Raw genomic sequence first — 24,667 nt, 5'->3', positions numbered from 1 at the left:
AGTATGCTTTACACCTCAGTGGAGGTGGATGTATGTTTCCATCACACCTCAGTGGAGGTGGATGTATGTTTCCATCACACCTCAGTGGAGGTGGATGTATGTTTCCATCACACCTCAGTGGAGGTGGATGTATGTTTCCATCACATATCAGTGGAGGTGGGTGTATGTTTCCATCACACCTCAATGGAGGTGGATGTATGTTTCCATCACACCACAATGGAGGTGGATGCCTGTTTCCATCACACCTCAATGGAGGTGGATGCCTGTTTCCATCACACCTCAATGGAGGTGGATGCCTGTTTCCATCACATCTCAATGGAGGTGGATGTATGTTTCTATCACACCTCAGTGGAGGTGGATGTATGTTTCCATCACACCTCAGTGGAGGTGGATGCCTTTTTGCATCACACTTCAGTGGAGGTGGATGCATGTTTCCATCAGACCTTAGTGGAGGTGGATGTATGTTTTCATCACACCTCAGTGGAGGTGGATGCATGTTTCCATCAGACCTCAGTGGAGGTGGATGCATGTTTCCATCACACCTCAGTGGAGGTGGATGCATGTTTCCATCACACCTCAGTGGAGGTGGATGCCTTTTTGCATCACACTTCAGTGGAGGTGGATGCATGTTTCCATCAGACCTTAGTGGAGGTGGATGTATGTTTCGGAGGTCTGCGGACCACAGGTTGGGAATCACTGCTTCAGAAGGACGCTCTCCCTCTCCCTCTGGGGAATCTGAAAACCTGGCTTTTCCGGAAAGCCTTTGATGAATAAATTCTGTTGGTTCAAGTTGTCTGCCTACATAATAATAGACCCACTGATTTGCCTTCTTATTGTCATTATTGTCATTTCTAGTACTTTAATGACTATGTTCAATTACGTAACTACCTCCCCCCGATTTGACACATTCGCCCTTTGGCCTAGACTTGTGTTTTATATCTGTTTTTAACGCTTTTTTCTGCAATATTGTTTTTATGATGGTTTTACTGATATTGTTGATTTATTGTTGTAAATTTATGTGTTTTGATTTGCTTTTATATTGTGATGTTGGGCAAGGCCCCATGTGAGCCGCCCCGAGTCCCTACGGGGAGATGGGGCGGGGTACAAGAATAAAATTATTATTATTATATTATTATTATAAACCCATGATCCACAACCCGAGAAGCAGGAGATGGGCTCGCTGACCTTATTATGATTTGCTTTGTGGGGAGGAACATCCACGGCAGGCTAGCAACTCTGGATGGACAGACGGACAAGGCAGAGAAAAAGGAAGAGGTTGGACACCACAAATAAGTCTGGGGGCAGGAATGAGTGGCCGGCTCCCCATCGCATGCAAAGGGTTTACGGAAAGACGGCCTCCCAGCCCCTCCCCAAATATCTCCCATCAGCCTGCCCTGGGGATTCATGGGCAATAGAGTCCCAAGGCAGGCTTCTGGTCGACTCACCACGTTGGAGGGAGGCCGCTCTGTCTGCTCCAGCTGGATCTTGATCTCCGGACACGAGGGGTCGGCAGACTTCCGAGGGTCCGGCTGCGGGGACGGGCCTGGGAAACATTCATTCATTTACTTACAGCATTTCTACTCCGCCCTTCTCAGCCCAAAGGGGACTCGGGCAGATCACAGAACACGAGACAATGACAAGACAGACAAGGTATATACAGACAAGGGGCCGGGCTGTGGCGCAGCTGGTTAGTAGCCAGCTGCAATAAATCACTACTGACCGAGAGGTCATGAGTTCGAAGCCCGGGTCGGATTACATGCCCAACCGTTAAATAGCCTAGCTCATTGTTGACCTAAGCAAACCCAAAAGATAGTTGCATCTATCAAGTAGGAAATTTAGGTACCGCTTTAAGTGGGGAGGTTAATTTAACTAAATTACGACACCACGAAAACTTCCAGCAGCGTGCGGAAGAATGAGGAAGTACTCCATCAAGGACTCGGTGTCACAAGTGGACGGTGAAGCAGCAGCTCCCCCTGTGGCCGGAATGGAGCATACCCTCATCAAGCCGGAAGCTGGAAAATGTTCCATTGCCTCTGTGTCTGTATGTTGTATGTCTAATGTCACTGAATGTTTGCCATGTATATGCGCATTGTGATCCGCCCTGAGTCCCCTTCAAGGTGAGTAAGAAGGGCGGAATATAAATACTGTAAATAAATGAATAAATAAATACAGGCTTCCCATCTTTCGGCATTTTTGGAGGCTGTGCTGGGTTCCGGCCACCAGGGGGTGCTGTTGCTCCATCTCTTTGCCAAAGAATGGTCTTTAAGGTAAACTTCTCCCTTTCTCTGATCAGCCTAAATGCCTCCTTGTTAGAAATCAACAAGTGATACCCATAAGCATTCATGTCATGGCGCACAGGTAACTCAGTTGTTAGACTGAAGAATCATGTCTTTGACCTGCCAAGGGCTACAAAAACAGATTCGGCTAGCAGAGGATGGTTGTTTCTTTGAAGTTTGAAGTTGCAGTTGCCCAAAAGATATACGTTCCCTTGGAACCTCTTAGTTTACAATATGCACGCAGGGATTTTTTCTTAAAAAGTCTTCATTGAAAAATAACAATCCACGCACATTTGTTTTCAAACTGCTAGGTATGCAGAAGCTGGGCTAAAGGTCAGGAGCTCACCCCGAACTCTCAGCCTTCTGGTTGGCAAGATGTATTGCAGCTCGGTGATGGGGGAAACACAGGGAAGACATGACTGGGGTTCTCGACACAAAGGCGGAGACATCAAGGGGGTTTTGAGACCGACCGAGGCCTCCAGCGCAAGCCGGCTCTTGCCTCGGCCTCCCCTTAATCCCTCCGTCTGAACGGCGGCCCCATAAACACTCATTAAGGGTGATCATTACGGAAGGAGTCCAACCCTGGCGTCACTCAAAGCAATTAACCATCATTAATTGTCCTTTTTGGTCTCCCGACAGTCTCCCTGCCCTTATGGAGAGCTGGCCAGGCCATGCCACAGCTGACCGGTGCCATGTCCACCTTTGCCGGGCAATGGCAGACCCATATTTATTTATTTATAGCATTTATATTTATATTTACAGACCCATACCCTTGGCTCTCCTTCCAGAAAACCCCATCCTTTGTCCTGACCTCCTTTGTGCTCCGCGCTCTTCTTCATTCCTTCCCACTTTAATAATAATAATTTTTATTTTTTACTTTGGTCCCCTTTTGACCTCTCTCCGGCCGCCGATGGGACCCCAAACCCTCACCTTATTGGAAATCGCAACCTCCCAAACCTTTCCCTATTTATTTGTTAATGTATATATTTGCTAACCTGTATTCTACGTTTATATTGATTTGTCAGTAGTACCGAGCATGTTCAGACTCAGGACTCCATTTTTGTATTCAGAGTGATTATGGACTCCAATGTGTTGAGTGAAGACATGGCTTTGTGCGCAAGCATTTAATGAATAAGCAATATATTGACATGGTCTGAATTTAGGTTTATGTGCAATGGTTCTGTGGGAAAGTGGTTTTAAGTAACTATATGTTTTAGCTGACTTGTGTATTTTATGTGTTGTATTTTATGAATAGTTGTTAATGGTTTTAAATGTGTTGCTGTTTTATTGATCTGTTTGGCATTGAATTTTGCCGGTTGTTGTAAGCCGCCCTGAGTCCCCACCTCAGGTGAGAAGGGCGGGGTAGAAATGTTGTAAATAAATAAATATGTCTGTTTTACACCTCAGTGGAGGTGGAGGCATGTTTGCATCAGACCTCAGTGGAGGTCTGTTGCTGTTTGGACTTCAATAGAGAAGTATGACTTATGGACTTCAGGGAGTACAACTATACCTAAAGACTATTATTATTATTATTATTATTATTATTATTATATGTTAAACTAAATCCCTTAAGGGTGGTTCTGGCCCAGTCTACCTGTCCAAGCATATTTATTTATTTATTTATTTCAATTATTTATTTCAATTATTTATATCTCCCCCTTTGAACCACCTCTGGGGAGGTGCCTCTCTCGATCCCACCTCTTTGCTAGGTCTTACTTTCAGGGGAGGCCTTATATTTAGCAATTCAGCAATTCTCTACTAGGTCTTATTTTCTGGGGATGTCTTATTTTTGGGGAAACAGGGTATGGCTGCATTTGATTAATTTTAATGTTTTACATTGTGATTCTGTATGTGTGTGGTTGTAATTCTATGGTTTTTATTGTTTCACTTGTATGTATTATCTATACGCCTCGCTGCATTTTATGGACTGTGTTGAGTCTCTTTGGGGAGAGAGGCAGGGGACAAATAAAATTTATTACTACTATTATTATTAATCTATTTTTATCACATGTTATGTTTATGTTTTAAGGCACTAACAAGCGCCGTTTGTAAGCTGCCTTGAGTCCCCCTCGGGGTAGAGAGAGGATGGGTATAAATAAGGTAAATAAATAAATAAATAAATAAAACTAAGAACCCCGGTGGCGAAGTGGTTAAAGCACTGAGCTGCTGAACTTGCGGACCGAAAGGTCCCGGGTTCAAATCCCAGGAGCGGAGTGAGCGGCTGCTGTTGCTCCAGCTTCTGCCGACCTAGCAGTTTGAAAACATGCCAATGTGAGTAGATCAATAGGTACTGCTCTGGCGGGAAGGTAATGGCGCTCCATGCAGTCATGCCTATGGCCACATGACCTTGGAGGTGTCTACGGACAACGCCGGCTCTTCGACTTAGAAATAGAGATGAGCACCAACCCCCAGAGTCGGACATGACTGGACTTAACGCCAGGGGAAACCTTTACCTTTACGAGGTTTCCAGGGAGTGTATATCTCTGGTGCAACTGCAACTTCAACTTCAAAAAAAACAAACAACCAAATATATTTTTGTAGTGGCATGTCTTTGTCCTTGGGAGGTCAAAGACATGGTTCTTCAGTCTAACAGCTGAGTAACCTGTGTGCCATGACACGAACGCTTATGAATATCACTTGTTCAAAGGACTGACTTCCAACAAGTTCATGCTTTTCTTGACTAGTGGTTTTCCAAAGGTGGTCTCCACACATTTGCCAAATGGATGCGGCATCAGTCATTCATTTCCCAAAGGACATCTTACCGGGGGAACTCCCTGCGCTGGCGGTGCTGAGGCTGTCCTCCAGCCAAGTGCTGTAGACGAAGGAGCCCCGCTTGTGGGGGGCCTCGGAGGAGGAGGAGTGGCTCTCCTGCGGGGGGCACAAGGGGGCGGGGGGGGGGTCAGAGGTGGCAGCCGGACCCCCCACCCAAAGGCCACCCGCTTCCTCCTGGTGCCAGGAGCCCTACCTCGCCAGTGGCATCGTCGTCCTCCTCGTCGCGGCCGCTGCCCGGGGGCCCCTCCGCCCCACTGCCGAAGCTGCTGGCGCTGGAGGAGGAGGAGCGGGAGCAGCCGTGGGGGGGCTCCGCTTTGGGGGCCGGCCTGCAGTGGGGCAAACAGACAGGCATCATAAGGATGTAAACAAATATAACAACGACAATGATACCCCCACCCCCACGACCACGCTCAGGGGCCGACCTGTTCTTGGTGGTGGGCATCTCGGGGGAGCTCTGGTTGGACGAATCCTCCGATTTGGGGTCCTGGGAGACGTGGCCGCTGTCCGGAGTCTTTTCGGGGCCAGTCGGGCTCTCCCTTGGGGGGAAAGGCATGGCGGTCACTGCACGGCCAGTGGGAACGACGGGAGACGGAGACCCACAGGCCTGAGGTGCCCGTCCCAAGGGGGGCAAGTAAAAGCCACGGGATCGGATGGCTGGGATCTGATGCAAAACCCATCACCACTGGTGGGAAATGATGATGACGATGATGGCGGGACTACAAAACCCATCACCACTGGTGGGAGATGATGATGATGATGATGGCTGGACTACACAACCCATCACTATAGTGTGAGATTATGATGATGATGGCTGGACTGCCAAACCCATAACTACTGTTGGGAGATGATGATGATGGCTGGACTACACAACCCATCACCACTGGTGGGAAATTATGATGATGGCGGGCTACAAACCCATCACTACTGGTGGGAAATTATGATGATGGCTGGGCTACAAAACCCATCACCATTGGTGGGAAATTATGATGATGGCGGGCTACAAAACCCATCACTACTGGTGGGAGATGATGATGATGATGATGATGGCTGGAGTACACAACTCATCACTACTGGTGGGAGATGATGATGATGATGGCTGGACAACAAAACCCATCACTACTGGTGGGAGATGATACTGATGATGATGGGTGGACTACACAACCCATCACTACTGGTGAGAGATGATGATGATGATGATGGCTGGACTACAAAACGGTGGGAGATGATGATGATGGCTGGACTACAAAACCCATCACTACTGGTGGGAGATGATGATGATGATGATGATGATGATGATGATGGCTGGACTACAAAACCCATCACTACTGGTGGGAGATGATGATGATGATGATGATGATGATGATGATGATGGCTGGGCTACACAACCCATCACTACTAGTGGGAGATGTTGTTGATGATGGCTGGACTACAAAACTATTGGTGGGAGATGATGATGATGATGATGGCTGGACTACAAAACCCATCACCACTGGTGCGAGAAGATGATGATGATGATGATGGCTGGACTACACAACCCATCACCACTGGTGCGAGAAGATGATGATGATGATGATGGCTGGACTACAAAACCCATCACCACTGGTGCGAGAAGATGATGATGATGATGATGGCTGGACTACACAACCCATCCCTGCCAATGGGTGCGATAGGGGCAGGGGCTCCATGGGTTCTTTCCAAGGCGATTTCAACCCCGAAATATTACAAAGGGGGGACCTCTTTAATGGCGAGGCACCGGGGTGCCTGGGGTGGGGTGCGCACCTCTTTTCCTGGACCTCCTGGATGTTCTCGATGCCGATGGCGCTGCTGCGTCGTGAACCGAAGGGTCCGGACTTCTTCCGCGTGGGGCTCTTCCCCGGGACGATCAGGGACTGGAAGAGAAGCGAGGCCTCAGAGAAAGAAGGAAGGGCGTTGGGGGGGGGGGGGGCAAGCACTCAGGGCAGCCCACCTCCCCGGGACGTCTCTCCGGCCGCAGGGATCGTGGGGACCACTGGACTCCCAGCTGTGTCCCATCATCCCTGGGGGCAAAGCCATGTCCCATCATCCCCAGGAAGGGAGCAAGAGCCAAGACAGCGCCCGTCTGGTGTTTTTTTGGGGGGGGGGGATTTGGGGATCTTGCAATGCGGGGCTGGGCTCATGTTGATGCCTGTGAGTGACAGGAGGGGATCCCAAGGGGCTTCGCGAAGGGGTGCAAGCAAAAAGGGCCCAGAGGAGGGGGGGGAACCGGGGGTCTTAGATGGAGGGAAGGAAGAAAAACAGGAAGGGAGGACAGCTGGCCACGAATGGAAGGAGGAAGGAGGGATCACTGGGTTGCTGTGAGTATTCTGGGCTGTCCCAGAAGCATTCTCTCCTGACGTTTCGCCCACATCTATGGCAGGCATCCTCAGAGGTTGTGAGGTCTGCTGGAAACGAGGCCAGTGTGAATGCTGCCGTTGGCCCACTCATTATATATAAATATATACAGCAGAGTCTCGCTTATCCAACATAAACGAGCCAGCAGAACATTAGGTAAGCAAAAATGTTGGATAATAAGGAGGGATTAAGGAAAAGCCTATTAAACGTCAAATTACGTTATGGTTTTACATACACCAAAATATCATGTTTTACAACAAATGGACAGAAAAAGCAGTTCCGTACACGGTAACGTTATGTAATTAATTACTGTACTGTGTTTCCCCAAAAATAAGACAGTGTCTTATATTAATTTTTGCTCCCAAAGATGCTCTAGGTCTTATTTTCAGGGGATGTCTTATTTTTCCATGAAGAAGAATTCATATTTATTGTTAAACAAAAAAAATGAACATTTATTATATACTGTACAGTAGTTGTCATCACAAACCAGCATAACCAGACAAACTGAGAATCCTATCAGGAATTTCTTGTTACTACCATTATTTCCATGTACAATACTCTATGGTACGTACATTTACCGATCCTGCATGCTCTGGTGTTCTGTTCATTGGGCATGCTTCCAAACAAAAACTGTGCTGGGTCTTACTTTCGGGGAAGGCCTTATATTTAGCAATTCAGCAAAACCTCTACTAGGTCTTAATTTCTGGGGATGTCTTATTTTAGAGGAAACAGGGTATGTACGAACTTAGCACCAAACATTGCAATGTATTGAAAACATTGACTACAAAAACATTGGCTATTAAAAGACAGACTGCGTTGGATAATACAGAACGTTGGATGAGCGAAGATTGGATAAACGAGACTCTACTGTATATATGTACATATGTATGTGTGTATATATACATACACACACACACACCTCCCTATTAACAAGAGTTAATACTGCTGTATTAACTCTTGTTTTATTGTCTTACTGTGGTTTTTTTATATTTTTCAATGTATTTATGCTGTTGTTTTTGTAAATTGTGCTAGTTGGGCCTTGCCCCATGTGAGCCGCCTCGAGTCCCCGTGGGGAGATGGTGGCGGGGTATAAATAAAGTTTTATTATTATTATTATTATTATTATTATTATTATTATTATTATTATTATGACAAACAAGATAGACATGCTGGATTTCATATCACAAAATCACAAGTCGAACACTTCCCGAGTGTCTAGGACTGTGTGATGTATTTTCAGATTGAGATCCCAGCAGGGTGGCCTTTTGCAGCTGGCAGATCGTAATTTTGTCAATGTCTATTGTTTCCAAATGCCGGCTGAGATCTTTTGGCACGGCACCCAGTGTGCCCATCACCACCGGGACCACCTGCACTGGTTTCTGCCATAGTCTTTGAAGTTCAATCTTATAATATTCAATATTATTATTATTGTTGTTGTTGTTGTTGTTGCCTTTGCCTAGTTTCCAGCAGACCTCACAACCTCGGTGGTTGCCTGCCTTCAATGTGGGTGAAACGTCAGGAGAGAATGCTTCTGGAAGAAGAGAGAGATGGAAGGGAGGAGGGAGTGGAGTGAGGGAGGAATGGAGGGGACGGACAGACGGACGGACGGACGGACAGAGAGAGACGGAGGAAGACAGCAGCCACCTCTTCTATGGTTCCTATTCCTATGGCGCTGCCTCGGCGTCCGTACCTACTTGGCGTTTTCCCTGGGACAAGCAATGACTGGCAAGCGAGCGGAAAATAATAAAGGGAGGGGGAAAAAGAAGAAGAGAAGAGAAGAGAGGACAGGCAGGGGGGGAGAACAAAGGAACGAGACAGAGAGAGAGAAAGAGAGAGAAGTCATGCAAAGAAAATGGCGCTGGGCCTTTGTTGTTGTTGTTGTTGTCACCCGGGAAGGGAAGGGGGGGGTACTTGTTGGACTACAACTCCCATCCTCTCCCTGCAATTCCCAGACCCCCTCCCACCCCTATTGGGAGCTGTAGTCCAAAGGCTTCAAGGAGAAGACTGGCTCCACTTCTTTCCTTCCTTGTCTCTCTGTCTGTCTCTGTCTCTGTCTCTCCAACTTTCTCAATGGTTCCAATTCCAGACCGTGGAGCTCTCCCGCCACCCAGTGGCCGTTCAAAGGCATTACGGCCAAACTCCCTTCTGGTGCCATTTCCAGGGAAATCTTTGGATATTTGTCGAATTTTTGTCTTTTGGTGTGGAGAACCATGTCTTTCTCCATTTTTCTGTAGGTGAGGTTGTCTATTTTTCTCACCCAGGACTGGGAAAAAATAGACAACCTAATCTTTGGATAGTTGGATATAAATGTTGGAAATAAATAAATAAATAAATAAATAGGTTTTTTTATATCAAGTTCCTGCAAGCTAGAGCTGACAGACAGGAGCTCACTCCACTTGAGAACATACTGGTAGTATGGCTTTTGGAGTGAGAGAATTGTCCGTCTACAGAGACATTCCCCGGATATGTTGCCATCCTGCTGGGAGGCCTTGCTCATGTCCCTGCAAGCTAGAGCTGACAGATAGGAGCTCACTCGACTTGAGAACATGCTACAGGTGGCTTCTGGTGTGAGAGAATCAGCCATCTAGAGAGACATTGCCTGGATGTGTTACCATCCTGCTGGGAGGCTTTTCTGATGTCCCCGCAAGCTAGAGCTGACAGACGGGAGCTCACCCCACTTGAGAACATACTGGAAGTATGGCTTCTGGAGTGAGGGAATTGGCCGTCTACAGAGACGTTGTCCAGGGGATATTGCCAGGATGTGTTGCCATCCTGCTGGGAGAGAGGTTTCTCTCATGTCCCCAAAAGCTAGAGCTGACAAGCAGGAGCTCACCTGACTTGGGAACATACTGTAAGTGGCTTCTGGTATGAAAGAATTGGCCGCCTATAGAGACGTTGCCCAGGGGACGTTGCATGGATGTGTTACCATCCCGCTGGGAAGCTTCTCCTGTGTCCCTGCAAGCTAGAGCTGACGGATGGGAGCTCACCCGACTTGGGAACATACTGCAAGTGGCTTCTGGTGTGAGAGAATTGGCCATCTACAGCTTCTCTCTCTTCTCCATAAGCTAGAGCTGACAGATGGGAGCTTACCTGACTTAGGAACATACTTGAAGTGGCTTCTGGTGTGAGAGAATTGGCTGTCTAAAGAGACATTGCCCAGAGGATATAGCCTGGATGTGTGACCATCCTGCCGAGCAGAAGCCTTCCCTCATTTCCCCACAAGCTAGAGCTGACAGGCGGGAGCTCACCCAGTCACTCTTGCGAATTTGACCCGCCAACCTCAAGGTTAGGTTGCTGGCAGAGCAGTTCAGCTGGCACAAGGGTCCAACCCACTGAGCCACTGTGGCTCCACCTAGTAGTTGTTATTATAGTACAATTTTATTAATAAATTGTTATTATAATACAATTTTTAAAAAATACAGAAAATGACTTCTCCAACAACTGGCCATGGCTGCCAAGGGATTTGGGGATAATTTTGTATAACTCTGTACATCAGCCATGGGCAAACTTTGGCCCTCCAGACGTTTTAGACTGCAACTCCCACAATTCCTAACAGCCTGCCGGCTGTTAGGAATTGTGGGAGTTGCAGTCCAAAACGCCTGGAGGGCCAAAGTTTGCCCATCCTGCTCTACCTTATAGCAAATCTTTGGGTGACCGGCGGCAGAGCGGTCAACGGGGAGTGCGGGCGGGCGGTCACCCACGGAAGCGGCCGAGGGTCAAAGCCGGGCGGCAAGGGAAGGGAAGGGAGTGGCTTACAATGCCGGCCGTCTTGGCCACGTCCGGGTTGTTGTGCCCGAAGCTGCCGCTGTGGCTGGCGGGGACGGTGTTGGGGCGCTTCCCGCTCAGGCCCACCGCGTCCATCGACTGGCTGCGGTTGCGAATCACGCGCTGCAAAGGGAGACAGGGAAGGATCCAAACATGAGCCAGGAGCGTGATGCAGCAGCAGAAGAGGCCAAGGCGATTCCTGGCTGACTCCAATGAGTCTAGTGTCCAGATCAAGGTAAGTCAGACCCCACTTGGAATAATATTATCCCATCAGCCAGAAGTGTGATGCAGCAGCAGAAGAGGCCAAGGCGATTCTCGGCTGACTCCAATGAGTCTAGTGTCCAGATCAAGGGAAGCCAGAGCCCACTTGGAATAATATTATCCCATGAGCCAGGAGCGTGATGCAGCAGCAGAAGAGGCCAAGGCGATTCTCGGCTGACTCCAATGAGTCTAGTGTCAAGATCAAGGGAAGCCAGACCCCACTTGGAATAATATTATCCCATGAGCCAGGAGTGTGATGCAGCGGCAGAAGAGGCCAAGGTGATTCTCGGCTGACTCCAATGAGTCTAGTGTCTGCTTTGGCCAGACCCCACTTGGAATAATATTATCCCATGAGCCAGGGTGTGATGCAGCGGCAGAAGAGGCCAAGGCGATTCTCAGCTGACACCAATGAGTCTAATGTCAAGATCAAGGGAAGCCAGACCCCACTTGGAATAATATTATCCCATGAGCCAGGAGTGTGATGCAGCGGCAGAAGAGGCCAAGGTGATTCTCGGCTGACTCCAATGAGTCTAATGTCAAGATCAAGGGAAGCCAGACCCCACTTGGAATAATATTATCCCATGAGCCAGGGTGTGATGCAGCGGCAGAAGAGGCCAAGGCGATTCTCGGCTGACTCCAATGAGTCTAATGTCAAGATCAAGGGAAGCCAGACCCCACTTGGAATAATATTATCCCATGAGCCAGGGTGTGATGCAGCGGCAGAAGAGGCCAAGGCGATTCTCGGCTGACTCCAATGAGTCTAATGTCAAGATCAAGGGAAGCCAGACCCCACTTGGAATAATATTATCCCATGAGCCAGGGTGTGATGCAGCGGCAGAAGAGGCCAAGGCGATTCTCAGCTGACACCAATGAGTCTAATGTCAAGATCAAGGGAAGCCAGACCCCACTTGGAATAATATTATCCCATGAGCCAGGGTGTGATGGAGCAGCAGAAGAGGCCAAGGCGATTCTCGGCTGACTCCAATGAGTCTAGTGTCAAGATCAAGGGAAGCCAGACCCCACTTGGAATAATATTATGCCATGAGCCAGGGTGTGATGGAGCAGCAGAAGAGGCCAAGGCGATTCTCGGCTGACTCCAATGAGTCTAGTGTCAAGATCAAGGGAAGCCAGACCCCACTTGGAATAATATTATCCCATGAGCCAGGGTGTGATGCAGCGGCAGAAGAGGCCAAGGCGATTCTCAGCTGACACCAATGAGTCTAATGTCAAGATCAAGGGAAGCCAGACCCCACTTGGAATAATATTATCCCATGAGCCAGGGTGTGATGGAGCAGCAGAAGAGGCCAAGGCGATTCTCGGCTGACTCCAATGAGTCTAATGTCAAGATCAAGGGAAGCCAGACCCCACTTGGAATAATATTATCCCATGAGCCAGGGTGTGATGCAGCGGCAGAAGAGGCCAAGGCGATTCTCAGCTGACACCAATGAGTCTAATGTCAAGATCAAGGGAAGCCAGACCCCACTTGGAATAATATTATCCCATGAGCCAGGGTGTGATGCAGCGGCAGAAGAGGCCAAGGCGATTCTCAGCTGACACCAATGAGTCTAGTGTCAAGATCAAGGGAAGCCAGACCCCACTTGGAATAATATTATCCCATGAGCCAGGGTGTGATGCAGCGGCAGAAGAGGCCAAGGCGATTCTCGGCTGACTCCAATGAGTCTAATGTCAAGATCAAGGGAAGCCAGACCCCACTTGGAATAATATTATCCCATGAGCCAGGGTGTGATGCAGCGGCAGAAGAGGCCAAGGCGATTCTCAGCTGACACCAATGAGTCTAATGTCAAGATCAAGGGAAGCCAGACCCCACTTGGAATAATATTATCCCATGAGCCAGGGTGTGATGGAGCAGCAGAAGAGGCCAAGGCGATTCTCAGCTGACACCAATGAGTCTAGTGTCAAGATCAAGGGAAGCCAGACCCCACTTGGAATAATATTATCCCATGAGCCAGGGTGTGATGGAGCAGCAGAAGAGGCCAAGGCGATTCTCAGCTGACACCAATGAGTCTAGTGTCAAGATCAAGGGAAGCCAGACCCCACTTGGAATAATATTATCCCATGAGCCAGGGTGTGATGGAGCAGCAGAAGAGGCCAAGGCGATTCTCAGCTGACACCAATGAGTCTAATGTCAAGATCAAGGGAAGCCAGACCCCACTTGGAATAATATTATCCCATGAGCCAGGGTGTGATGGAGCAGCAGAAGAGGCCAAGGCGATTCTCAGCTGACACCAATGAGTCTAGTGTCAAGATCAAGGGAAGCCAGACCCCACTTGGAATAATATTATCCCATGAGCCAGGGTGTGATGGAGCAGCAGAAGAGGCCAAGGCGATTCTCAGCTGACACCAATGAGTCTAGTGTCAAGATCAAGGGAAGCCAGACCCCACTTGGAATAATATTATCCCATGAGCCAGGGTGTGATGGAGCAGCAGAAGAGGCCAAGGCGATTCTCAGCTGACACCAATGAGTCTAGTGTCAAGATCAAGGGAAGCCAGACCCCACTTGGAATAATATTATCCCATGAGCCAGGGTGTGATGGAGCACACTCCTGGCTAGTGTCCAGGTTAAGGGAAGTAAGAGCCTGCTTTGGCCAGACCCCACTTGGAATAATATAATCTCCACTGAGCCAGGAGAGTGACGCTGCAGTTGAAAAGGCCAATGTGATTCTAGGCTGCCTCCAGAGGAGTTCCAGCATCAAGATGAAAGGAAGTCAGTGTCCCACCCGCTGCTCTCTCTCTGCTTTGGCCAGACCTCGCTTGGAATAACAGGATTCCTTCCAGGCAAGGATCACCCGAAGGGCCAAGGCCTGGAAACCAGGACTCTCTCTGCGAGGACCTTCCAAAGCCCACCTTGAAGGACTCGAAGAAGCCCCCTCCTCCTCCTCCTCCTCCTCCTCCTCCGCCGCTGCCGTTCTCCATCTTGTCCTCGTCGCCCCCCAAGCCCATCATGGACTGGCTGTTGAGGTGCAGCTCCTCGTAGAGCGTCTCCAGCAGCGCCGTCCGCGTCCGCTCCTGAGCAAAGGGAAGGAAAAAGGACGGCATCACCACCACCACCATCACTGGGGGAGCACCCATTTGAAAGGGGATGAACAAATATGGCAAATTGCACATGTTCATCTTCATGATGCCTCAGAGAAAGTTGTGACAATGTTGAGAATCCGCATGTCACAACAGGATGGTGACAAAGTTTGCCCCTGGTGTATATGGATGTCAAAGTTCGGTTGTTGGTTGAATATGGTTGTTAACTCATTCTCTCTTTTCCTAGTTATTAAAGGAATCAAGGAGAGCTACACCCAAAATGCTAATACGAAAAGGAAAGCAAACGGAATGCGGCAGAATATCGGTGTGTACCAAAGCGAAAAGATTTGAAGTTAAACAACAAGATCCAAAGGAAGGATCTGTATATATTACACACAGATGGCAAACTACATAATAAATATGAGCTGCAAGTCAACACAATATTGGATTGAAAAACATAGACAAATGTTCATTGTTCAACAATGGGGAGACTGAGCCATCAACAAATCCTGTCATCTGAGACACATCTTAATGGAATTATTCGTAATTTTACAAAGTAGTCAAGGTTTTTATAAAATAAGAGTAGAAATACTAAATCATGGAAGTCAACCAGCACATGCCTCAAGACAGCATGTGAACAAACCCAACATCCAAAAAATGATTTGCAAACCGACCTCTAGCTTGGCAAACTTCTCCGCTTTGTAGCAGGCGTACTCCGCATTGATCAGCTTCGTCAAGAGGAACTCCTGGAATTCGGGGCCCTGGAAAAACAAAACGGAGCAATGGCATCCTGGGAATTGGGAGTTGGACTGGAGAAAGCACCATTATTATTATTATTATTATTATTATTATTATTATTATTATTATTATTATTATTATTATTATTGATTCCTGCTTCCTGTTAAATGAGAATGTCATGATACTAAACATATTCATGTGAGAGAAGGCTCTGTGAGAGCGAAGCTGTTTATCTGTGTGAGAAAGAAGCCCAGAGTGGAAACAAAGAACTTTATTTGTGTTATTATCGAAACCTTGTTTTTGCAAATAGTAAAACCATATTATTTTGCTACAAAGAAAAACCTCCAAAAGAAGAGATAACATTCGTCTGTGTGTTTTTGTTCTTCCTGTCACTTTTGGTTACTGGTGCTGGCTCACGCTGCTGCTAATAGGTTACTCTGCTCTACATTTATGGGGAAGGTTGGGCTGCTGACCTAAGGGTTGCTGGTTTGAATCCAACCCGGGGAGAGTGTGGATGAGCTCCCTCTGTCAGCTCTAGCTCCCTATGCGGGGACATGAGAGAAGCCTCCCACAAGGATGGTAAAAACATCATAACATCTGGGCAACGTCCTTGCCAACGGCCAATTCTCTCACACCAGAAGCAATTTGCAATTTCTCAAGTCGCTCCTGACATGGAAAAAAAATCCAGTGTGTAAAGCTCCTGCGTGAAGCTCCTGCGTAAGTTTGGTGTGAGAGGAGGCTGTGTGCGAGGGAAGCTGTTTATCTGCATGAGAAAGAAGCCCAGCGTGGAAGCAAAGAAGGAAGTATAAAGAACAACATCAAAAACATCCGGGCAATGTCCCCTGGGCAACGTCCTTGCAGACGGCCAATTCTCTCACAACAGAAGCAACTTGCAGTTTTTCAGGTCGCTCCTGACCCGGTAAAAAAAATCGGGAGGGTCTTTTGTTAATAAGCCCACCTGCCCAACAAGGGTTATGGGCCTAATACAGCCCAGTACAACACAACTTGCAATCTAAAACCTATGGTTTGTAAAGATCAAAACAGAAATAAACACAGAACTGTTGGAAACCAAATGAGAGGAAATCGCAAGAGAAAATCATGTGCCACAGTGGTGAAAGCGGCACCCTCCCCGTTTGCCTCTGGTCCAGGATCCATGTTTGGGACTGCGGGACCCGGTGCAGGGGAGGTGCGGAAGAGGGGACGCTGGAAGAGGAGCGTGGGGCTGCTGACCTTTTGGAAGACCGCCGGGTCGGGCAGCGGGGGTCCGAAGAAGGGCACGTCGTCCCGGGCGGTGGCAGAGACCTGAAGCAAAACCAGGGGAGGGGCTGAGTGCCCGTGCGGCCTCTGCCTTTTGGACTGCGCCCCCCACGGCCGGCCCTCCCTCCCTCCCCGGAGGGACCCCTCACCTTGTAGAAGCCGCTCCCGCTGTGGGGCCCCTGGGCCTGGACCACCACGTAGGCGTGAAGGAAGTTGGAGGCGATCATGTCCGGCACGAAGGGCGTGCTCTCGTCCTGGAAGACCACGGCCACAATGTCGTTGCCAATGTGCCGCTTGCGCTGGAGCTGGGGGGGGGGGGGGGAGCGGTCACTACTGGTCAGTGGGGGAGGGCCCTGCTTGACCAGCAGCCCATCACTCTTGACCAGAGGGGCTACTCTTGCTCAGTCCAAACAGCGAAGGGACGCTCCCCACCAGCAGACCCCTTTGCACAGCAAATGGCCAATCTTGCCCAATGAGCACCTGCTGTTGTTGCAACGCCGGAGGGGTCTGATGGCCACTCCCCACCAGCAGACCCCAACTCCCTCATCTGGAGACCCCCCAACAGGTGCTCTATTATTATTGTTGTTGTTGTTGTTGTTATTTGTGTGGCTGTAACGGGGCGAGGGATGACGGGGGGCGCAGCCTCTTCCTCACCTGCTGGGCGTCCCCCTCCGTGAAGGGCAGTTTGGTGGAGACGTGGAACATGATCTCCTTGTTGCGGAAGTTGCAGTAGACCGACTCGGTCCCCGTCTGGCCGTGGGTCACGTCCAGGCCGCCCCGGAACCTGCGGAGAAGAAGGCCGGGTGTGAGCCCCCCCTCCCTCCCTCCCTGGCGGCTCCTCCCCCCCCCTCCGGCGCCCCTCACCCCTTGAAGTCCTGAAGTTTCACTTTCTGGCCCAAAAGCTCGAGGAACTCCACGAAGGCCGGGCTCTCCTCCATGGTGCTGAAGAGCTCCTCCTCCGACGTCTGCGGAGAGAGGTCGGTTAGGGGTTTGGGCGTGTTTGGGTCCCTTGAACCTCCCTTTCTGGGAGGGGCCGGGCTGTGGCGCAGCTGGCTAGTAACCAGCTGCTATAAATCACTACTGACTGAGAGGTCATGAGTTCGAAGCCCGGGTTGGGTTAAGCCTCCGACCATAAAAAATAAAATAAAAAAAATAGCCCCGGCTTGCTGTTGACCTAGCAGCCCCGAAAGACAGTTGTATCTGTCAAGTAGGGAAAATTTAGTTACGCTTTATTCGGGAGGCTAATTTAACTAATCTACAACACCATAAAACTGCTCACAAGGAAAAGAAGAGGAAGAACAGCCACCAATGGACGGTGAAGCAACAGCTCCCCCTGTGGCCGGAATCGTGAAGCTGGAAAGATGTTTAAAAAAATGCCTCTGTGTCTGTCTAAAACTGAATGTTGTTTGTCTGTTGGCATTGAATGTTTGCCATATATGTGTTCATTGTAATCCGCCCTGAGTCCCCTTCGGGGTGAGAAAGAAGGGCGGGATATAAATACTGTAAATAAATAAATAAATAAATTTCCATCCACCTTGTCTTTATTCCAAAGGGTTGGGGGACTGACTCAACAGAACAGAAGTTGTAGTTCACCCTGCATCAAAACACAGCACTGTGGCCCCCACTAGCCATGGATCAAGACCAAACTTGGCACAGAGCAGCCCCATGGCCAAGTGGACATACTACAGGGGTTTGGGGGAATGGACCTTGATTTTGGGAGCTATAGTTCACCTTTCTCCAGAGAAACTGTGATCCCCGCCAACAATGGACCAGGACCAAACTTGGCACAGAGAAGCCCCATGGCCAAGTGAACATAATGCAGGGGTTTGGGGGACTGACTCAATAGGATTCGATTAATAGATGGTATCACAAACATTAATGCTATTAATAGGAAAGGGTTAAGGGAGAGGCAATGGGCGGGGTCATGCAAATTCCACACCAATGGAGAGAATAATAAACACTGGGATGTCTGTGGTGGAGGAAAAACAGAAAATATAGGATGAAGTTGTCCAGAATGAAAGCCCACGCTTGGGAGGTCAGCAGGACGGTGTTTGTGGAGGACATGGGCATCTTCACGGCACTCGCTATAACCCGCAATGCCATTGGAGGAGGGCCATGGCTGGCTCCTGAGTAGTGGGAGTTAGAGCTGTTTGTGGAAGCGGAAGCCTGTCTGTGGAAGTGGGCACCTCAGCCACACACACGCATACCTATCTTCCACTTTTATTATGTGTAAACTGTTAATGTGGGATTTGTGTATAGATAGTGTTTAAATGAAATTTGTGTCTAGCATGTATTTGCATCATCCAATGCTACAGTGTGTAAAGAGTGAATTTGGTAAGAAGCTGTATTGACCTTGGATATGTGGCTGGAGCCAGAGAGGAGTGTCCAGACTACAAGTGTGTTTGTATATTGCTGATTGCATCCGATGGGTTCTGTTCTGCCTGCTGAGAAGATCTGTGCTGTTTGTCTAGATTGAAAGTCTTATGTCCATTGTCTGCAAGTCTGTTTGTCTTGTCAAGTAAACTTTGTAAATACTTTTTAACATCGTCTCTGATGTTCCTTCGTTTTGCGCTCCACTGACATCATTCATCTGCTGCTACGCTGTGCGCATTACTCTGATATAAACTGTATAGAACAAGGGTCCCCAAACTAAGGCCCGGGGGCCACATGCGGCCCATTGAAGCCATTTATCCGGCCCTCGTGGTGGTGGCTCCCTCCTCCTCTTTGCTTGTTTATAATGGTAGTTTAATTATTATTTAATTAATTATTAATTATTAAGGGATGCTTTGCTAGTGCTTTTGGTGCACAACGGCAGAAGGGAGTTGGACGAAATGGTCCAAGCGGTCTCTTCCAACCCTCTTTATTATTATTATTATTATTATTATTATTATTGATAGAAGTACACAGCATAACACAGCGAATGAGATAGATTTGCTGGATTTCATATCACAAAATCACAAGTCGAACACTTCCCAAGTGTCTAGGACTGTGTGATTTATTATTATTATTATTATCATTATTATTATTATCATTATTATCATTATCATTGAGGCTGGGTGGCCATCTGTCAGGAGTGCTTTGCTTGTGCTTTTGGTGCACAAAGGTAGAAGGGGGTTGGACTAAATGGCCCAAGGGGTCTCTTCCAACCTTCTTTATTATTTTTTATCATGATTATGATTATTATTAACATTGAGGCTGTATTTGTTCCCGTTTTTTTTTTACTTCAAAATAAGATATGTGCAGTGTGCATGGGAAATTGTTCATAGTTTTTAAAAAAACCTATAGTCTGGCCCTCCAATGGTCTGAGGGACTGTGAACTGGCCCCCAGTTTAAAAAGTTTGGGGACCCCTGGTATAGAATAATGTTGCTCCTACTGACAATCCCATACCAGTCCACTAGATGGCGGTGTTGCTTTCCCTTGGACATGACCATCGTTAAAACTTTGAACATTTATATGTATGTATGAATGTATGTATGTATCCACATAATAAAAGTGAAAATCTGTATGTGTGTATGTGGCGGAAGTGTCCACTTGCACAGACAGGCTCCCGCCTCCACAAACAGCTACAATCCACAGTGCTGAGGAGCCACAAAAAGTTCTCCCTCCAAGGACATTGCAGGTTACAGCGAGCGCCACATCCCAGGGTTCCTTTCTCTCTCCACTGGTGTGGAATTTGCATGACCCCACCCACTGTTTCTCCCTTAACCCTTTCCTATGGCACACAGCAAACAGAGGAATTGATCAGCAACCCTTATCCAGAGAGCACTGAACCCAGCTGACACAAGTTCTGGACCAAACTTGGCACACAGACACAACGTGGTCAACTGTGAATACAGGCCTGGTTTTGGAGGGGGGGGTGCCCTTAGAATATGGGAGTTGTAGTTTATCCGCATCAAGAGAGGAAATCTATATATATAAAAGAGTGATGGAATCCCGGCGACCGACAAAACAACAAAACTAAAGGCCCCCCAACCTTGAAAATTGACAACACAACCCCTCATCCACGCCTCTAGGTTGATACAAGAAAAAGAAAAGAAAAATAAAGTCCTAATTAGAGGGAGAGGAATAATTGTTTTTATCCAATTGCTGCCAGTTAGAAGGCTAAGCTCTACCCACTTGGCCTCTTCCACACTGCCTATAAAATACATAGACCCCCTCTACCCACACCACTTGCACAGTACACAAACAACCAAATGCATACTAAACATAAAGACAACCATACAACAGACATTCAATAGCACCACTACCTCAACAAGTTCTCACCAACACCACCAGACAACGACACAGCAACGCGTGGCCGGGCACAGCTAGTAACCCAATAAAGCGAGTGTACACCTAGACACACCTGGCCGAGCTTTTGGTAGATGACGCCGAACTTGAAGTTGTTGCTGATGACGTGTTCGTCAAACGTCACAATGAGCCGCGAAGCCTGGAAAAGAGATGTTATTCTTATGGTTATTAATGATAATATTTATCAACTGGTCCACCTGTCCCATCCCTGGAAGATTATTACCAATATTCTAGATCAGCGTTTCTCAACCTGGGGGTCGGGACCCTGGGGGGGGGGGGGTCACGAGGGGTGTCAGAGGGGTCGCCAAAGACCACCAGGAAACACGTATTTCTGATGGTCTTAGGAACCCCTTCCTACCAAAAGCCCAATTCTATCCCTGGGGGGTACAAGGGGCTCTTTGATTGTAGGTGAACTATAAATCCCAAAAACTGCAACTCCCAAATGCCAAGGTCTATTTCCCCCTGACTCCACCAGTGTTCACATTTGGGCATATTGGGTATTCATGCCAGGTTTGGTCCAGATCCATCATTGTTTGAGTCCACAGTGCTCTCTGGATGGAGGTGAACTACAACTCCCAAACTCAGGGTCGATGCCTACCAAACCCTTCTAGTATTTTCTATTGGTAATGGGAGTTCTGTGTGCCAAGTTTGGTCCACTGGTGGAGTTCAGAATGCTCTTTGATTGTAGGTGAACTATAAATCCCAGCAACTATAACTACAACACAAATCTGCCCCCGAACCCCACAGTATTAAAATTTGGGCGTATTGGGTATTTGTGGGCCCGGGCTGTGGCGCAGGCAGGAGAGCAAGCCAGCTGCAATTAACTGTAATGAATCACTCTGACCAGGAGGTCATGAGTTCGAGGCCCGCTCGGAGCCTATGTTTGTCTTGTCTTTGTTCTATGTTAAAAGGCATTGAATGTTTGCCTATATATGTAATGTGATCCGCCCTGAGTCCCTTTCGGGGTGAGAAAGAAGGGCGGAATATAAATGCTGTAAATAAACAAATAAATAAATTGTGCCAAATTTGGTCCAGTGAATGGAAACCCATCCTGTCTATCGGGTATTTACATTGTAATTCGTAACAGGAGCAAAATGACAGTTGTGAATTTGCAAGGAGGATAATGTGATAGTTGGGGGTCACCACCCCATGAGGAGCTGCATTAAGGAGTGGCCGCACTAGGAAGGTGGAGATGCCCTGGTCTAGATCACAGACTGAACGAAGTTTGTTATCTAAACCCTTTGCAACCCATTCTGAGTTGAATGGGACCCCAAACGGTCACCCAGGCGGGATGCACCCTTCCAGCCTCCCCCCCAGACCCCTTACCTTTGGGTACAGGACGGGGTAGAAGCGGTCCACGTTGACGTCTTCGCAGACCAGCTGAAAGCGACAAAAGGCTCAGCGGGGGCCAAGGCGGCGAGGGCGCGGGCGGGGGGGGCCAACCAACCCCCCAACCCCCCAACCCCCGGGTGGGCCTCACCTTGGCCATCTGCACCACGTTGGGGAACTCCGTCAGGCAGGAGATGGGGATCACGTCGTGGAACGTCCGGCTCTTGGTCCTTTCGGGGGGGAGGAGGGAGGAAGAAGGGCTTGTCAGGCGCCCCCAGTGCCCCCAACCCCTCTTCTCCATCCACTTCCCCTTGTTAAGGCTCCCGAGTCCCATCATCCCCTTCCCTTTGCTTCTCTTGAACTGCAACGCCCCTCAAGCTCAGGCAAGAGCCTCTTGCTCGGGATCACATTCCCACACTCCATTTCCCTCCCATTTCTCCAGCTTCGTAGAAAAACTCCTTGCCTGGACTCCAACGCCCATCACTCCCTCTCCCTCCCTTGTGTTTCTTTAGCATTGCATTTTCCCCAAAGCTTCATAGAAACCCTTTGTCTGGACTCTTAATTCCCATCATCCCCTCTCCCTACACAGAGCATAATAATAATAATAATAATAATAATAATAATAATAATAATAATAATAATAATCTTGTTTGCTGTGCCATACAATGTCGTTGTGTTGATAATAATAATAATAATAATAATAATACAATACTACTATTATGGACTCCAGCTCCCATCACTCCCTCCCCCCCCCAATGTATTCTCCTAGCATTGCACTTTCCGCAGAGCATAATAATAATAATAATAATAATAATAATAATAATAATAACAACAATAATAACAACAACAACACTATTTATTATTGTCTGGACTCCCATCATCCCCTCTCCCATGTTCCTCCCTCTAGCACCGCACTTTCCCCAGATCCCTGGAGAGACGCCATGCTTGGGGCTCACTCCGATTCCCATCATCCCCTCTCCCTTCCTTGTATTCCTCTAGCATTGCACTTTCTCCAGAGCATTGTAGAAATTATTTGACTGGACTCCAACTCCCATCATTCCCTCTCCCTCCCACGTATTCTCCTAGCATTGCACTTTCCGCAGAGCATAATAATAATAATAATAATAATAATAATAATAATAATAATAATACAATACTATTATTATTATTGTCTGGACTCTGACTCCCATCATCCCCTCTCCCTCCCTCGTGTTCCTCCCTCTAGCACCACACTTTCCCCAGATCTCTGGAGAGACGGCATGCTTGGGGCCCACTCCGACCCCCATCGTCCCCTCTCCCTTCCCTGTATTCCCCCAGCATTGCACTTTTCCCAGAGATTCATAGAGACTCCTTGTCTGGACTCCATCTCCCATCACTCCTTGGGGCCCACTCCGACCCCCATCGTCCCCTCTCCCTCCGGCTCCCTGGCCGCTCCACTCACCGCAAGAGGAGGCGGAGGTGCTCCTGGTCCCCGATGACGTCGTACTTGAGCGAGAAAACGAGGTGCCCCAGGGCCGCGTCCATGGAGTAGTAGTTGAAGTGCTCCTGGGGTGGGTTTGGGGGAGGGGAGGGGAGGGGCCACAAAAGCAGGAGGGTCAGCCCCACAAAGACCCTTGTGTTGCCCCGCTACCCGCCACCCCTTCCCTCTGAACCCTTCTCAAACCCCAACCCTGTGGCGGCGAGTTCCGCAGGTGCCGCCCCGAGCCCTGACCTTTCCCAGGAAGTGCTTGCGGTAGAGGCGGGCCGTGTGGTTGCACTCCAGCTTGGCCTTGGGGGCCGGGGGCGGCCGCTCCGCTTCGGGGCTCCACTCGTGGTTGGTGCCCTCGATCCAGTAGCCCCCAAACTGTGGCAGGAGGATCAGCGGGAAGGGCCCCTCCCGGCCCAGGACCTGCGGGCAGAGCGGGTGGGGGGCAAAGTCCCCATTAAGCAAGCAGCAAGACCGGCAGGGCCAGGCATGGGCAAACCTCGGCCCTCCTAACAGAGAGGTCATGGGATCGAAGCCCGGGTTGGACTGAGCTCCTGACCATGAATAGCCTAGCTCGCTGTTGACCTAAGCAGCCTGAAAGACAGCTGCATCCGTCAAGTAGGAAATGTAGGTACCGATTTATGCGGGGAGGCTAATTTAATTTATGACACCATAAAATGGGCTCGGGCTGTGGCGCAGGCTGGAGAACAGCTGCAATGAATCACTGCAATGAATCACTCTGACCAGGAGGTCATGAGTTCGAGGCCCGCTCGGAGCCTATGTTTGTTTGTCTTTGTCCTATGTTTAAAAGGCATTGAATGTTTGCCTATATATAATAATAATAATAATTATTATTATTATTATTTTATTTTTGTACCCCGCCACCATCTCCCCAGAGGGACTCGGGGCGGCTTACAGATATAAAACCAACATACAATAATATCAAATACAAAAACACACAAATAAATTTAAAAGGCATTAAAAATCACAATCATTATAAAACACTTGAGAAACACAGCAATAAAAATATAAAATGAGCTGGGCAAAGTGCATTGAGTGGAACTTGTAAACAAGAAGGAAGTTAAGGTGCTACAAGTCATGGGTAATGTC

The 24,667-nt window shown here is 48.5% G+C and overlaps 1 protein-coding gene across 11 annotated transcripts in view; it reads right to left on the bottom strand.

Annotated features, from left to right (window-relative positions):
• The window catches only part of rap1gap (RAP1 GTPase activating protein), a 78,970-nt gene that overhangs the window by 3,886 nt on the left and 50,417 nt on the right, over window positions 1-24,667 (bottom strand). For 8 of the 11 annotated variants that reach the window (XR_010001368.1, XM_062965751.1, XM_062965750.1 and 5 more), the window contains 19 exons: window positions 23,804-23,980; window positions 23,534-23,637; window positions 22,244-22,322; window positions 22,090-22,143; window positions 20,819-20,902; window positions 17,337-17,437; window positions 17,127-17,256; window positions 16,622-16,777; window positions 16,446-16,517; window positions 15,152-15,238; window positions 14,310-14,471; window positions 11,175-11,306; window positions 9,063-9,140; window positions 6,828-6,937; window positions 5,471-5,584; window positions 5,242-5,374; window positions 5,039-5,144; window positions 1,446-1,543; window positions 1,186-1,236 (listed from right to left, as the gene is read on the bottom strand). Coding sequence is in view for 10 of the 11 variants with exons in the window: in XM_062965751.1 (XP_062821821.1) it covers window positions 1,228-1,236; window positions 1,446-1,543; window positions 5,039-5,144; window positions 5,242-5,374; window positions 5,471-5,584; window positions 6,828-6,937; window positions 9,063-9,140; window positions 11,175-11,306; window positions 14,310-14,471; window positions 15,152-15,238; window positions 16,446-16,517; window positions 16,622-16,777; window positions 17,127-17,256; window positions 17,337-17,437; window positions 20,819-20,902; window positions 22,090-22,143; window positions 22,244-22,322; window positions 23,534-23,637; window positions 23,804-23,980 (1,986 nt within the window). In the remaining variant the exon portion in view is untranslated. The remainder of the gene's footprint in view (window positions 1-1,185; window positions 1,237-1,445; window positions 1,544-5,038; window positions 5,145-5,241; window positions 5,375-5,470; window positions 5,585-6,827; window positions 6,938-9,062; window positions 9,141-11,174; window positions 11,307-14,309; window positions 14,472-15,151; window positions 15,239-16,445; window positions 16,518-16,621; window positions 16,778-17,126; window positions 17,257-17,336; window positions 17,438-20,818; window positions 20,903-22,089; window positions 22,144-22,243; window positions 22,323-23,533; window positions 23,638-23,803; window positions 23,981-24,667) is intronic. The other 3 variants (XM_062965744.1, XM_062965747.1, XM_062965746.1) reach the window with 3 other exon arrangements.

Source organism: Anolis carolinensis, unplaced genomic scaffold (assembly GCF_035594765.1).
Source record: "Anolis carolinensis isolate JA03-04 unplaced genomic scaffold, rAnoCar3.1.pri scaffold_15, whole genome shotgun sequence".
NCBI lineage: Eukaryota > Metazoa > Chordata > Lepidosauria > Squamata > Dactyloidae > Anolis > Anolis carolinensis.
This window is presented reverse-complemented; position numbering and strand designations above follow the sequence as displayed.